This window comes from Pristiophorus japonicus, chromosome 22 (assembly GCF_044704955.1).
Source record: "Pristiophorus japonicus isolate sPriJap1 chromosome 22, sPriJap1.hap1, whole genome shotgun sequence".
Taxonomy (NCBI): Eukaryota; Metazoa; Chordata; class Chondrichthyes; family Pristiophoridae; genus Pristiophorus; species Pristiophorus japonicus.
In genome coordinates this window covers 35,916,613-35,932,454 of record NC_091998.1, presented here as the reverse complement: position 1 = coordinate 35,932,454, position 15,842 = coordinate 35,916,613, and the positions used below count along the sequence as shown (strand labels likewise).

At 47.9% G+C, this 15,842-nt stretch overlaps 1 protein-coding gene across 2 annotated transcripts in view; it reads left to right on the top strand.

The window, feature by feature from the left end:
* Positions 1-7,007: 7,007 nt before the first annotated feature.
* tbrg1 (transforming growth factor beta regulator 1) overlaps positions 7,008-15,842 on the top strand; it is a 120,472-nt gene continuing 111,637 nt past the window's right edge. For both annotated transcript variants that reach the window (XM_070865925.1, XM_070865924.1), the window contains exons 1-2: positions 7,008-7,207; positions 10,993-11,141. In XM_070865925.1, coding sequence (XP_070722026.1) covers positions 7,097-7,207; positions 10,993-11,141 — 260 coding nt within the window. In that variant the 5' untranslated portion in view covers positions 7,008-7,096. The remainder of the gene's footprint in view (positions 7,208-10,992; positions 11,142-15,842) is intronic.

Sequence of the window (15,842 nt, the reverse complement as noted above, 5' to 3'; positions counted from 1 at the left end):
TAAGTCCCGGCCGGTGAAACAATTAATAAAGTCTGCTTTGTTATAAGCGGCTACGGTGTTCGACTCAGTGAATTCGCTGAACCAGACTGAGGGAAAAGAATCTGTATTAACATTTGGTGTCAGAAGTGGGATCTCAACAGACGGCTGCCAAAAACTTGCGAATTAAGAGCCAGACTAGCCTTGGACGAGACGGGAGGAAAGAGGCCACTGGAGTGAGTATACTTTAAATACCACTCCAGTTTCGTTCTGTTCCAAAAGTCTGAGGAAAGTTTGGCCACTCGCTGGTTCTCAGGTAGCGTCTGAACGAGATCCAGGACAATCTGGCGAATACCTTCTAAACTTAGGATAGGGAAGGATAGGGAAATCGCGCGGTGACGCAAACCGCGCAGCGACGCGGAAGGATAGGGAAATCTGGAACCTAGAACAAATTAAGTAAAGCTTAGGTTAGGTAAATCTGGAACCTAGAACAAATTAAGTAAGGCTTATCGCGCGGCGACGCGAACAGGAAAACCGCGCAGCAACGCGGAGGGATAGACAATCGCGCGAACCGCACGGCAACGCGGAGGTTAGGGAATTACGTAAAATTAAGCCGCGGGGTGACGCGGGACTGTGTAAATTTAAAATTGTACTTATTCCAGGTACGGCGTCGATCTTGTATATCACTTGGTCCACCTAGGCTTTGGATAAGATAACTTAAACCACCGCCGGGTGACGCGGGGACAATCAGGACTAATTAGGGCCTGATCCTACGCGGGGCGATGCGAGGATGGGTAATTTAGATAAAACTACGAATTCCCTGAAAGATCATGGATCCAAAAATAGAGCCGGCCAAAACAATTAATAGGAAAGAAGAGAGACTTTTGTGAACGTCTGTTTTAAATGAGAAGCGCTTGTGTGATTTTGACTGTGGATATGAAAGCCTGTTTGGGAAACCGGGGAGTTGTGGTTTGTTTTAGCTCCACCCACTTTTTCAAACAGAGTGAAAGTTTTTTTAACCCTTCGTAGTGTTGTCCTGTATGTGGGAAGTTTAAGAGTGTGAACCTTATTGAATTACATTTTAAATTAGGAAAGCAGGTTATTCGGATGATAAGTTACGGAGCTAGGAAATGCACAAAGGATAGGTTTGTTGAGTAAAAGATAAAAAAATACATGGTCCCGGTGGTTGAAAAAAAAGAATTTATTTGACACGCTCAATTACTTGTCGAAAGAAAACATGCAATGATTGATTACATTGGGTTGAAAGACATAAATTTAGTCTCGGAATGAGATAAAGAATGCCTTTTAAAAAAGCTTCTAAGCTCAAAAAAAAGTTTTAAATAAAGATTGAAATTATAAAGTTTGAATTGGGATTTTGAGATATTCAAAGAAGGCACAGCAAAATACTGAGGTGGATTCAAAAAAAAATTTAATTATTATATTAAATCTGATCTCTTAAAGAAAATAGGAGATATAAAACTAAAAGGTTTGGAAACAATCTAGAAATACCTTCAGGGATCGGGTCAAACTCCTGGGCGAGTGGCGAGCTATCTGTGAAGGGGTGTAAAAGGGACTTTTTGAGATGTTAAAAACAGCAAGCTTTAGCAGTTTCGAAGAGACAGTGTAACACGACCTTGAGGCTGGAACAATTGCGATAACGAAAGGCAGCCCTCTCAGTCTACGTGCTAGACTCCCCTCTAGTTATGGAAAAGACGGGAAAAAAAACGCAACCTTGAAAGAAAACAAATTGAACGAATTTGAAAAAGTGTCTTCGATTGTATGAGATTTTAAATTAACAAATTTACCGAGACCCGAGCCCTCTGTGTAAAATACAAAACCTAATTTGAAGAAAGGAGATCTTAAAAAAAACGACGTAACGTACTAAATAGGTGCTGAAAGGAAAAAAAAGTGTTCTGAGATTTTAAATTATGAGAAAGTTCCACTGCAGTTTGAAAAGATGCATCACTTCTGTCAAGTTGGCAGGGAAACGCCACTAAGTTAGGATTCTCATTGACAGAAGGAGGACATGTTAAAACTGTAGACGTCTTAAAGAAAGAGTTCGCGCACGAGAAACGTACTAAGAGTTCCACTGGGACCTCTGAGAAAGGTATCAATAGACTACGTAGTCAAATGGTTGGCTTTGCATTGACCGAGGCTGATGACGAAATTGAATCTTTGGCAAGTACTTGAATTAGAAGTTTCAAAAATTGGAGTTTAATCTAAATGCTGCCTTTCCTGATGAGAAGACTTTTATTATGACGGCTTTACAAATGATTTCTGCTGTTTAACGGATTCCTAATTTCTAAGCAAGTTTTGAAGGCACAAAGACTTTTTTTTCAGATGATTACGTGAAGTCACGTAATGACATCAGGTCTTCTTACAAACCTGTAAAGGAGTTAACCCTTTCCATTGACAGCCGTTTTATACTGAACATTATTCATTTGGATTTCTTAATAGAATAAAGACTCACCTGACAGATAAAGGAAATGATGGGATAGTCAGAATAAAATAGAACTAGCTTATGTAATAATACTTGCCTGATACAATAAAGAAATAGATACTCAAACAAAACAAATTGAAGAGTTAAAAGGCTAAGATAAATAAGCTGAAAGAGATTTTTTTTAAATGGGACCAGATACAGATAGTACAGTGCACAGCCATAGCACCATCACCTGTGGCAAAAGAGCCAATGTACCCCACGGTGGGGAATCCACAAACCCAACCTAACCCTGACCTCCGATTTCACGGAGTGACCTCGACATGCATGGATAAAAGATGAGTCAGACTAAAAATCCTGCAAAGGATAAGTTAGCCTCGGAAAAACCAATGCCAACCATCCAAGATGTCATTAAAGCACAGGAGGATGCTCCTGAAAAAGATAAACTGTTGTGGGAAGATTATGGATGTACTTATGACAATGTTTCTAAACTCTGGACCACTCCCGCGGAACAGACTTGCATGTCTGATGAGTTGGCCCTATGGGTTATTGAATGTATGCACTTTGCTACTCATTGTGGAGCAAGGACAACAAGTGACACGCTTTTGGCCACTTGGTGGCACCCTAAACTCCAGGTGCTGGCCCAGAACATCAATAGTCGCTGCCTTGTTTGCCAACAGCATAATCCAGGGAAGGGAGTCCCCTGTGATTGGGGTAAGACGCCCCTACCAGAAGGTCCCTTTGAGACCTTGCAGTTGGACTACATTGAGTTGCAAAGAGTTCAGTGTTACAAATATGTGTTAGTAATAGTAGATGTGTTTAGCAAATGGATCGAAGCCTACCCTACCCTGGACAATAAGGCTCAAACTATTGTTAAGGTGTTAATGAGGGAAATTGTTCTTAGATATGGTATCCCAGCTCGACTGAGTTCCGATAATGGCCCTCACTTTATTGGCCAAGTTAACAAAGAATTCTGTTCCCAGATGCGCATTAACCAGCAGCTGCATTGTGCCTACCGACCCCAAGCTGCGGGTCTAGTTGAACGTGCTAATCAAACTCTTAAAACCAAGCTTGCAAAACTGGTCGCATCAACCGGACTCAATTGGCTCAAACTCCTTCCTATAGCCCTATTCCAGATCCGAACTACTCCCACCGGTAAGGCTAGACTGACCCCCGCTGAGGTCATTTATGGTAGGCCCCTTAGTACCCCCTGGAATCAGAATGTCCCCTCCACTGTCCAATTCCACCACATGACTGAGGAAATGACCACCTATGTTCTTTCTCTGACTCAGGCTCTGCGAATAGCCCACAACCAGGTTCGAGATGCTCACCTCGACCTCCCAGTTTTACCCGAATCGTCCCTCGTGGCACCAGGGAAGTATGTCCTGATTAAGAAATGGATTCGGAAGGGATTAGAGCCACGATGGGAGGGGCCTTTTCAGGTGTTACTTACTACCCCCACTGCAGCTAGGGTTGAGGGGAGAAGTGCCTGGGTTCACCTGCACCACTGCAAGCTCACCACCCTCTAACGAACCTATTTTACTGGTTATTCTAACCCGTTTTTGTTCCAGACTTCCTCTTCTCCAGAGCTGAACAAGGTCCTTCCTAGGAGCGTCCCGACTAACCGAGTGGGTCCCGAGGAGAACAGTTTGAACCCCTGCCCGTAGTGATAGACAACCAGCTACACCGACGGTGACCTGAGAAGAGAGGCGAGAAAACCGAACTCTTTGAATCAGCAAAATATTCGGACTATTTATCCTTGTCCATAGAGACGCTACAAGAAACATTTTGTTCTCGAGTAATTGTTAACCTACAGCGATAAGATGAAACTGTGTCTGTGTGCCACAGTCTGTATAGTAGCGTTGGTGTACGTCAAGTGCGGCGCGTGGGAAGCGAGATTGAAGCGAGATCTCCATGTAAACATCTTTTTGTATATGTCTTATGTTTAGGCGCGAAATGGGAACTTTTCTAGTTGCTGGGTGTGCTCACATATCCCTATACATTCCAAAGGGGGAATTCCTTTGCGCCCCGTTCCACTGACCCTAACTGAGACTGTCAAGTGGCTTCTGAGCCAGACTAGCATGAGAGGAGGGGGGCCAATGCAAATATGAAAGATGAAAGGCGAGTCAAGAGAGGGATCACGGAGGGCAGGAGGAGCATCATACCGTTACCGTGTGGACAACCACGGGGACGTCACCAAGTGGGAGAGTGCTGGGTACCCCGTTAGTCAAACGTTCCAGGGATGGTACCAACCACCCTATGACCGTAAAAAGGAACCCCCATTCTTAGTCCTGACCAATACCTCGGGGATCGGAAGGCCAACCGGGAACATATGTTTAACCCGAAATGACACCAGTAGCAAGGGTACAGCGATTGCCCACACAGCCTCAACATCACAACAGGTGCACGAGTCACTATCCTCTCTCACCTTCCGAATAAAACAGGTGGAGGTCTGTGGGCCCAGTCTTGGGACCCCAACACAATATATAAGAAGGCAGCGTACAACGGCATGTATTTTGTGTGCGGGCATAGGGCATATCCCTGGTTGCCTAGGCGATGGACAGGGTCCTGTTATTTGGGATATGTGGTGCCATTTGTGCGGCAAACATGTACCCTGGCGGAAGCACATGCCTCCAGCCGACACAGGCGAGCCCTCACCCCCGCCGAAAGGTTCTTTGGGGTCATGATGTTCCCATTCGGGATAGGACGCACCATGGATGAAGTACAGAACCTAGAGAGGGTATTGGAACAGATAGCTAACCATACTGCTGAAGCTCTGGAGGACATCACGGCCGAAATGGTAGCAATGCGGACCGTAGCATTACAAAACCGAATGGCCCTCGATTATCTGTTAGCTGAGAAAGGGGGAACGTGTGCCCTGATAGGATCTGAATGTTGCACTTACATTCCCGATAGTTCAGAAAACATAACCAATCTCGCTGATCACATAAAAAGGGAGGTAAAGAAGTTATCCACACCAGCAGGAGGATCTAGCTGGTTTGATTGGCTATTAGGTGGATCCTGGGAATCCTATCTAATGCATGGGGCAATTATTCTCATCGTAGTAATAATTACCTGTTGCTTGATTGTTGGTTGCTTTAACCTTTGTTGTAAAGTCATGATGGCAAGGTTAGCAAACCCTCTTGTGGCCATGGGCTCCCGGGTTATGATCCAGCAAACTAAAGACCGACTCGACAAAGGGGATCAGGAAAGAGAGTGCGAACGGCTGAATGCGATACTCCTGGAATAATCCTAAAGGTTATCATGGAATGATAAAAGGGGGGAATGAGAATGTGGGAAAATGTATAGAGACAGTGAAGTGAACAAAGGATTCATGGAAGAATAGCATTAAGAATGTCAGACTGCAAATGTTACAACATTGGCACAAATAACAGACATGCTCAAGGTCTTGCTAGTCACACCAGTAAACTTGAAATAATAACAAGGGTGAGAAAGACTCTTTGTGTAAAAACAGTTGAACAGTTGCTGTTACACATAACCACTTGCCCATACCTAATTGGGCAAGGAAGGCCAGATGTTGGCTCATGAGTGGACAAAGGGAAGGAGGGATCATAAGAGGATAGGATGAACTGAATGTCAATCAATTGTATCATGTATCGAAAGTGTATAACCGTTGCGCCCCTACATTGTAATGGGACTTGTCCGTGGGAAGTGAGCGCACTCTAAAGGGAGAGCGTTCCTTTGTTCTGATAAGTCCCGGCCGGTGAAACAATGAATAAAGTCTGCTTTGTTATAAGCGGCTATGGTGTTCGAGTCAGTGAATTCGCTGAACCAGATTGAGGGAAAAGAATCTGTATTAACACACTTATCACCCCCTGTGCTCGCTGACCTACATTGGCTCCCGGTTAAGCAACGCCTCGATTTCAAAATTCTCATTCTTGTTTACAAATCCCTCTATGGCCCTCGCCCCTCCCTATCTCTGTAATCTCCTCCAGCCCCATAACCCCCCCCCCCCCCCCGAGATGTCTGCGCTCCTCAAATTCTGGCCTCTTGAACATCCCCAATTATAATCGCTCAACCATTGGTGGCCGTGCCTTCTGTTGCCTGGGCCCTAAGCTCTGGAACTCCCTCCCTAAACCTCTCTTTCTTCCTTTAAGACGCTCCTTAAAACTCTTTAAACACGCTTTTGGTCATCTGTCGTAATTTCTTCTTTTGTGGCTCGGTGTCTAATGTATCTGTTCTGTCTTGTAGCAAACCTGTGAACCACCTTGGGACGTACGTTAAAGGCGCTGTATAAATAAAAGTTATTATTAAAGTTATTATTATCTACCCCAGTATCTCCATGTGTAGCCCGCTGTCAAATTTAATTTTATACCAGTCTTGTGAACCACCTTGGGTCGTTTTACTACGTTAAAGGTGGTATCTAAATGCAACTTGTTGTTGTTGATGAGAAGGATGGTCGGGGCTCCTTTAAGGATTAAGACCACGGGAACCCCGAGTCGCCGGAAAAGCCCAAGCGGGACCGAGCGTTCCCGAGGCGGGGCCGAGAGTTTCCGAGAGTTCCCGAGGCGGGGCCGAGAGTTCCCGAGGCGGAGCCGAGAGTTTCCGAGAGTTCCCGAGGCGGAGCCGAGAGTTTCCGAGAGTTCCCGAGGCGGGGCCGAGAGTCACCGATAGGCCGCGGCAAGGCCCGCGCTCCCGCCGCCGCCCCGTCCCCGCTCCGGGATGGAGTCTCACAGCCTGGAGACGGAAGGGGAGATCCTCCACAAGTCGCCGATGATCCACGGGAAGGAGCAGCTGCGGCACGGCCACAAGCCCGCCATCCTGCTGCCGGTGGTGAGTGCGGCCCGCGGGGGCCCGGCGCTTCCGGCGGCCTTTCCTGCACTGCCTGCCCCGCCGGCGGCTCGCCCGGCCCGGGCACTGGGTGTGGAAGGGGAAGGCAGTGGGTCGGGCGCCCAACCCTCCTGGGCTGCCCCGGGGCACATGGCTCTCACTGGGCCCAGGTCACATGGTCCTCACTGTGGGCCTAGGTCACATGGTCCTCACTGTGGGCCCGGGTCACATGGCCCTCACTGGGCCCCAGGACACATGGCCCTCACTGTGGGCCCGGGTCACATGGCCCTTCCTGGGCCCGGGTCACATAGCCCTCACTGTGTCCCTGGGTCACATGGCCACGGGTCACATGGCTCCAGATCACATGTCCCTCCCTGGGCCCAGGTCACATAGCCCTGACTGTGGGCCCGGGTCACGTGGCCCTCACTGGGCCTGGGTCATATGGCCTCGGGTCACGTGGCCCTCACTGTGGGCCCGGATCACGTGGCCCTCACTGTGGGCCTGGGTCACGTGACCCTCACTGGGCCCAGGTCACATGACCTCGGGTCACATGGCTCTCACTGGGCCTGGGTCACATGGCCCTCACTCACTGTGGGCCCAGGTCACATGGCACTCACTGTGGGCCCAGGTCACATGGCCCTCACTAGGCCCGGGTCACATGGCCCTCGCTCACTGTGGGCCCGGATGACATGGCTTACTGTTGCCAATAAATACACTAGCTGAGCTAGCTTGAAGCTGTGCCAGTATATGGCACATTGTTCTTAATTCATCACGCACCAGTGAGGTGTAACCACCAATACTTCTCCCTAGAGCAGGGCTGCAATCTTAGCCTCAAAGCCCAGTCTTATTTAGATCTGTTCATTATGCAACTCACTTGTTGGTTTGAGCTGTTTCAATTTTCTGGGGCTGGGGCTTCAGGTCCGTTGCTTTATTGGTGGATTCATCATCATAGACAGTCCCTCGAACGAGGATGACTTGCTTTCACAAGAGTTCACAGATGTTTCAATGAAGGACCCGATGTTCCAGTCCTGAACTCCAATTGAGGGGGTGGAAGATGCCTGTACGTGGATTTTTTTAACGTGTGGTGACCGTTGCACATCAGCCACCACACGGGCTCGACAGAGCTAGGTCTTGGTCCAGTGGCACGGGTTAACCAGGACAACTGGAGACCTGTTCTGCTGCACGGACCTAGTGCGCACACATATCGCAGTGTGGGCCGGCCCGTGCTGCCGCTGGGCCCTCAGCTCTTCTGGGACCCGTACCCTCATTCACCGCACCTCCGCCACGATGTTCAGGGCCCGACTCTCCAGCTCTATTTATAGCCCCGACCTGCGGCGGTGTTCTCTCACAGGTCGGGGCGACCCACGATGTCCCAGACCCGACACTCCAGCTCTATTTATAGCCCCACCTAACCAGCAGCCCAGGATCTGTTGGTGTGTGCAACGTTCTAAAAAGGATATAGAGGCACTGGAGGTGGCACAAAAAAGATTCACAAGGGTGAACATAAGAAATAGGAGTTGGAGTAGGCCATACGGCACCTCAAGCCTGCTCTGCCATTTAATAAGATCATGGCTGATCCGATCATGGACTCGGGTCCACTTCCCTGCCAGGTCCCCATAATCCCTCATTCCCTTGTCATTTAAGAAACTATCTATCTCTGCCTTAAATATATTCAATGTCCCAGCTTCCACAGTTCTCTGAGGCAGCGAATTCCACAGATTTACAACCCCCTGAGAGAAAAAATTCCTCCTCATCTCAGTTTTAAATGGGCAGCCCCATATTCTAAGATTATGCCCTCTAGTTCTAGTCTCCCCCATCTGTGGAAATATCCTCTCTGCATCCACCTTGTCAAGCCCCCTCATAATCTTATACATTTCGATAAGATCACCTCTCATTCTTCTGAATTCCAATGAGTAGAGGCCCAACCTCCTCAACCTTTCCTCATAAGTCAATCCCCTTATCTCCGGAATCAACCTAGTGAATCTTCTCTGAACTGCCTCCAAAGCAAGTATATCCTTTCGTAAATATGGAAACCAAAACTGTATGCAGTATTCTAGGTGTGGCCTCACCAATACCCTGTATAACTGTAGCAAGACTTCCCTGCTTTTATACTCCATCCCCTTTGCAATAAAGGCTAAGATTCCATTGGCCTTCCTGATCACTTGCTGTCCCTGCATACTAACATTTTGTGTTTCATGCACCAGGACCCCCAGGTCCGCTGTACTGCAGCACTTTGCAATTTTTCTCCATTTAAATAATAACTTACTCTTCAATTTTTTTCTGCCAAAGTGCATAGCCTCATACTTTCCAACATTATCCTCCATCTGCCAAATTTTTGCCCACTCACTTAGCCTGTCTATGTTCTTTTGCAGATTTTTTGTGTCCTCCTCACACATTGCTTTTCCTCCCATCTTTGTATCGTCAGCAAACTTGGCTACGTTACACTCGGTCCCATCATCCAAGTCATTAATATAGATTGTAAATAGTTGGGATCCCAGCACTGATACCTGCGGCACTAGTTACTGATTGCCAACCAGAGAATGAACCATTTATCCCGACTCTCTGTTTTCTGTAAGTTAGCCAATCCTCTATCCATGCTAATATATTACCCCCAACCCTGTGAACTTTTATCTTGTGCAGTAGCCTTTTATGTGGCACCTTGTCAAATGCCTTCTGGAAGTCCAAATACACCACATCCATTGGTTCCCCTTTATCCACCCTGTTCATTATATCCTCAAAGAACTCCAGCAAATTTGTCAAACATGACTTCCCCTTCATAAATCCATGCTGACTCTGCTTGACTGAATTATGCTTTTCCAAATGTCCTGCTACTGCTTCTTTAATAATGGATTCCAACATTTTCCCAACCATAAGGGTGATACCAGAAGTGAGAGGATGTACTTATCAGGAAGGGCTGAACAGGCTAGTGTCCTTTTCTCTAGAAAAGAGAAGACTGAGGGGTAACTTGATAGAGGGCTTTAAAGGATTTGATAGAGTAGACATAGAGCAGATGTTTCCATTTGTGGAGGATCGGAACTAATAAATCCAACAGGGAATTCAGAAGAAACTTCTTTTCCCAAAGAGTGGTGAGAATGTGGAACTCGCTGCCACAGGGAGTGGTTGCGGCGAATAGTATAGACGCATTTAAGGGGAAGCTAGATAAACACGAGGGAGAAAGGAATAGAAGGATCTGAGTGATCTCGAGGTACAGATACACAGTCACTAAAATAGCGACGCATGTTAATAAGGCCATTTATAAAGGTGCAAATCAAGCACTGGTGTTCATTTGTAGAGGGATAGAATTGGGAAGCACACGAGGGTGAGATGATTAGGGTGGATGGAGGCTTATGTGGAGCATATACAGCACCATAGATCTGGTTGACTGGCCTGTTCCTGTGCTGTAAACGCGATGTTAAAACTTTCCGTGGTGGGATTTGAACTCACAAACTCCAGTACCAAACCGCCACTGTTCCACCATTCCCTTTCACAGCTCAATGAGCAGAGAGTAGGAATTCTCCATGCCCATCATTACATTGCACCGAACTCCCAAAGTGCAACTCCTGCCTCGCAATAGTTTCAACTGAAAAGCTTAAAAAAGGAAGTCCTGATTTGTAGCCAAGCTGACGTTCTCTGCTTGTTATTGATAGGAAGCATTCCATCCTCTGAGTGACAACACTGCCCGAGTGACAGACACTGATCGCAATATTCAGTATTTGAGTGAGTGCTTGGATATGAAGCAATGTCATTTTTAAACTAATTGGAGCTGTGTGTGTTTTTGCCCTGAATAGTCCACAAGCAGTCATTCTCCGGAGACCTCTCTATCTCCTCTCTCCAATTTTGAATCTGAAATGGACCACGATGGACAGGGGAATTACTCGCTTTTCCCGGCCCTTGATAACGTGACGATCTTGTCCGGAACCAGTGAAGCGCTGGAAACGTGAGTCAGTACTTTCATGTTTCATTAACGGGGGGAGAGTGTCTCGCTATTCTCTGGTTATAAAACGCTAAGTGTTTTAATGGGAGATCTCGGTGCAATAACTCATGCTTCTCCGTCACTCATTCTCTTCTCCTTTTATTTTGGTGTCCTGGTCAATATTTACTGTTCAATCAGCACCACTAAACCAGATTATCTGGGAGAGGGGTCCTGGGACCCAGCTAAAATGAGGATGAAGTTCTTTGGATCGGAGAACACTGGGGTTTCAGACTCGGGGGATTTTAAGCCGGGGGGGGGGGGGGGGGTGTCCTGGGATTTTGGGTGGGGCTACAGTTTCAATTGGGGAGAGGTTCTGAGATCCAGCAGGTGATTTTGAGCATGGGGGTGTTGCTGGTATCTGGCAGTATTGGGGGAGCAGGATCAAGTAGCCTTTTGGAGAAGTGGTGCTCGGGGCGATTGACTCCAAGTGCCCTGAGTCCCTCTAGGACCAGTAGGCTCTGCTAGTCAGCCTGTGACCTGTCTGCAGCCCTCACTGCTCTCAGGTCCCTCACACTGCTTTGCCTGTTATCATCTGGTCCAGTCTTTTTAAAAATCATTTCTAGGATGTGGGCTTCACCAGCATTTGTTGCCCGTCCCTAATTGCCCCTTGAGAAGGTGGTGGTGAGCCACCTTCTTGAACCGCTGCAGTCCGTGTGGTGAAGGTGCTCCCACAGTGCTGTTAGGGAGGGAGTTCCTGGATTGTGATCCAGCGACGATGAAGGAACAGCTGATATATTTCCAAGTCAGGACGGTGTGTGACTTTGAGGGGAACGTGGAGGTGGTGGTGTTCCCATGCGCCTGCTGCCCTTGTCCTTCTAGGCGGTAGAGGTCGCGGGTTTGGGAGGTGCTGCCGAAGAAGCCTTGGCGAGTTGCTGCAGTGCATCTTGTAGATGGTACACACTGCAGCCACGGTGCGCCGGTGGTGGAGGGAGTGAATGTTTAAGATGGTGGATGGGGTGCCGATCAAGCAGGCTGCTTTGCCCTGGATGGTGTCGAGCTTCTCAAGTGTTGTTGGAGCTGCCCTCATCCAGGCAAGTGGAGAGTATTCCATCACATTCCTGCCTTGTGGCTTGTAAATGGTGGAAAGGCTTTGGGGGATCAGGAGGTGAGACACTCGCCGCAGAATACCCAGCCTCTGACCTGCTCTTGTAGCCACAGTATTTATGTGGCTGGTCCAGTCAAGTTTCTGGTCAATGTTGATGTGGGGTATTTGGCGATGGTGATGCCGTTGAATGTCAACAGGCAGTGGTTAGGGTCTATGTTATGTTCCTGCCTTAAAGCGGCTATGGGTAATCATTATAGGCAGTCCCTCGAGGATGACTTGCTTCCACACCAAAAAAAGGATGAGTTCATAGGTGTTTCGAATGAAGAACCCGAACTAATCCTGAAGGGTGGAAGATGCCTGTGCATAGATGTTTTTAACATGTGGTGGCCGTTGCATGCCAGCCACCACACGGGCTTGACAGAGCTAGGTCTTGGTCCAGTGGCAAGGATTACCCAAGACAACTGGAGACCTGCTGTGCTGCACGGACCTAGTGCACACACACATCGCAGTGTGGGCTGGCCCGTGCTGCCCCTGGGCTCCTGGTCCCGAACTCACGCCTCGCCTGGGCCCCGATCACATCCCTCCACAGTCTCTCACCGCTCCTGCTGTACCTGCCCATGCTCCAATCACCGACCTGGACCTTGATGATGTCACTCTTCGCTGCTGTTGCCCTCCTGCTCGTGCTGTACCTTGCCGTGGTACGCCTCCACGCTGCTCCCGGGGCCGCCGTATGCCGCTCCTGTTATGGCCCCGACCTGCCGCTGATGGTCTCCCGGTGATGGGTAAATGTGAATGGTAATTGATAGAAATGGACAGTAAAGGGGTGCGTTTTCTGGATGTGCGATCCCAGCGTGTGTCAGAAGGGGAATATTTACCCTATTAGTGACATTTGTTGAATTATACATTTTTTGATGAACATAAACTTCCATCCACAAAACAATGATTGCTTTAGACACGCAAAATTTCATAATTTTCTCGGTTAAGTCCTTGTGTCTCAAAAATGGTTCAGAAGAGAGAGATTTTTTTTTAATGAATTTTCAATCAAAATAAAGAGGGGGGTGGCTAAAGAAGAAACACATTCTCGATAAACAATATCTTGGTTTGTTTAGTGCCAAGAAAGAAAGAACTCCTGCTATAATGACAGTTCATACAAAGGAGAGGGCTACAGAACAGAGGGCCATTCAGCCCATCGTGTCTGTTCGGTTCGAGAAATCCCAAATGAACCCTGCTCCCCAAAGCCCTATCTCTTCCTCTGCTTCGAATATTGATTCCATTTTCTCTTACAAGATGCAATGGTCTCTCTCTCAACTGTTCCCTGCAGCAAAGCAGTCCCATGCTCCCATACCCCTCTGTGTAAAGAATTGTCTCCCAACCTCTCCCCTCACTCTCAGAGACAACCTTAAATTGATGAACCTTTGGGCTAGATTTTCCGGTCCCGGCCACTTCTGTTTTCCCCCCGGAGGGATGGCAGTGGTGGCAGTGAGCTCCTCCGGGTGGACGGCAAGGTTCCAGCGCTCTGCTGGGGTTTTCGGGGCTGGTCTCGGCAGGGGCACGGAGCATTACCGCCCGGAAGGAGCGAGCCGGTGTGCAATGCCGCTGGTTGCGACACTGGCTCGATTTTTGAGTCCCGCTCGACCCATAGCGCCCCCTGCTGGGACCGCCTGGGAAAGCGGGCGGTTCGACCTATATCGGCCACAGTGAGGTAAGTAATGGCCATCTCCGGCAAGTGTGGTTGTTTCTTCTTTTATTTTTTTTTGTGATTTATGTTGTGGTGGTGTGGGCTATGGATTGGGAATGGTTTTGAGGTTTATTTTCCAGGTTGTTTTTCTCCCCAGGCCTCTGTCAGAGCGCTCCCAGGCCGGCTATTTAGCTCGGGATTTTCGCTTGCTCAGCCGGCCTAGCGCCCTGAGAGAGGTGTACAATGCCTCCCTTAGCGCTCCGCCCTACACTCGGCCCTGCTGCCCAATTTTGCTGACTGAGGCGCAAACTGTTCCCGGGCGTAAACTCGCTATTACCGCCCCACCGCCATTACCACCCCAAAATCAGCAAAGCCCAAAATCCAGCTCTTTATCTCTCACTCCACAATCAGAGGAAATCGTATTTCCCTATTCACTATCACAACTCTTCATAAGTGTAAAAAAAATCTCCATTACATTTTCTCTTAGCTTTCTCGGCCCCGGTGGAAACAGTCCCAGTATCTCGAGTCTCCCCTCATAACTAGTTTCCCATCCCTGATGTATCTATACTATGTTCCCCATGGCTTTAATGTCCTTTCAATAATAGGGCAGAAAAAACTGTACACAGCCTCCACCAGTAGCCTAACTATACTCTGTGCCCTTGTTTGTAAAACTCAAATTGCACCTGGCCATCTTTATGTCTTTATTCACCCGGACTCGCACTTTCAAAGAATTCTGGATCCCTCTGTTCATCCACATCCTTCAGTAATCTTCCATTGAGTGTGTACTCTCAGTCCTCGTCTACCTTCTAAATGTATTCCCTCACATTAACCAACATTACATTGAGTCTGCCCATCCTGCTAAGCTGCCTGTGACTTGCTGGAGACTACAATCCCCCTGTCATTTGGTAAAGCTCCTACTTTGTGTCAACAGCAAATTTCGAGATTATATTGAGAACAAAAGTGGACCCAGCACTGATCCCTGGGGTATACAACCCTTCCAACCCACCTCCAATCCAACAACAGACATTTATTCTAACTCTGTTTTCTGTCTCTCTATCCATGCTGCTACATTCCCTCTTGTACCACATACCTAAGTTTTACAAGCCAACCTCTTGAAAGACACCTTATGGAAAAGGAAAATCCATATACACGACATCCACCGCATTACCTTTATCTGTACAGTCAATCACTTCTTCAAATAAAACACTTGAACAAACATAACTTGTCTTTAACACATCGTTGCTCGTTGCCCTTGATTAACTCTTTGAACACAAGGTTTTACATCAGCCACTCTGCAGTCCCACAGTGCAATTTGTATATTTAAAGAAGATAGAAAAATTGTGCCCAGGGCATCAACTCTCTCCTCTGACTACTTTCACCAGCGCGGAGTACAGGCATCGGAGCCTGGTGACTGGCCCACCTTGAGTTCTGCTCATTTTTTCTGAACCAGTTCTTCTGCAGTTACCTCTTACAATTGTTCTATATCCTCCTCCAGCGTACCTATATTCCAACCACATGTTCATCATCATAGGCAGTCCCTCGGAATAGAGGAATGCTTGCTTCCACTCTTAAAATGAGTCCTTAGGTGACTGTACAGTCCAATACGTGAATTACAGTCTCTGTCACAGGTGGGACAGACAGTCATTGTGGGAAAGGGTGGGTGGGGAGTCTGGTTTGCCGCACGCTCCTTCCACTGCCTGCGCTTAGTTTCTGCATGCTCTCAGCAACGAGACTCGAGGTGCTCAGTGCCCTCCCGGAGGCTCTTCCTCCACTTAGGGTGGTCTTTGGCCAGGGACTCCCAGGTGTCAGTGGGGATGTTGCACTTTATCAGGGAGGCTTTGAGGGTGCCCTTGTAATGTTTCCTCTGTCCATCTTTGGCTCGTTTGCCGTGAAGGAGTTCCACATGTTACCTTTATTCCAGTCTACCTTGGGGGAAATCTCC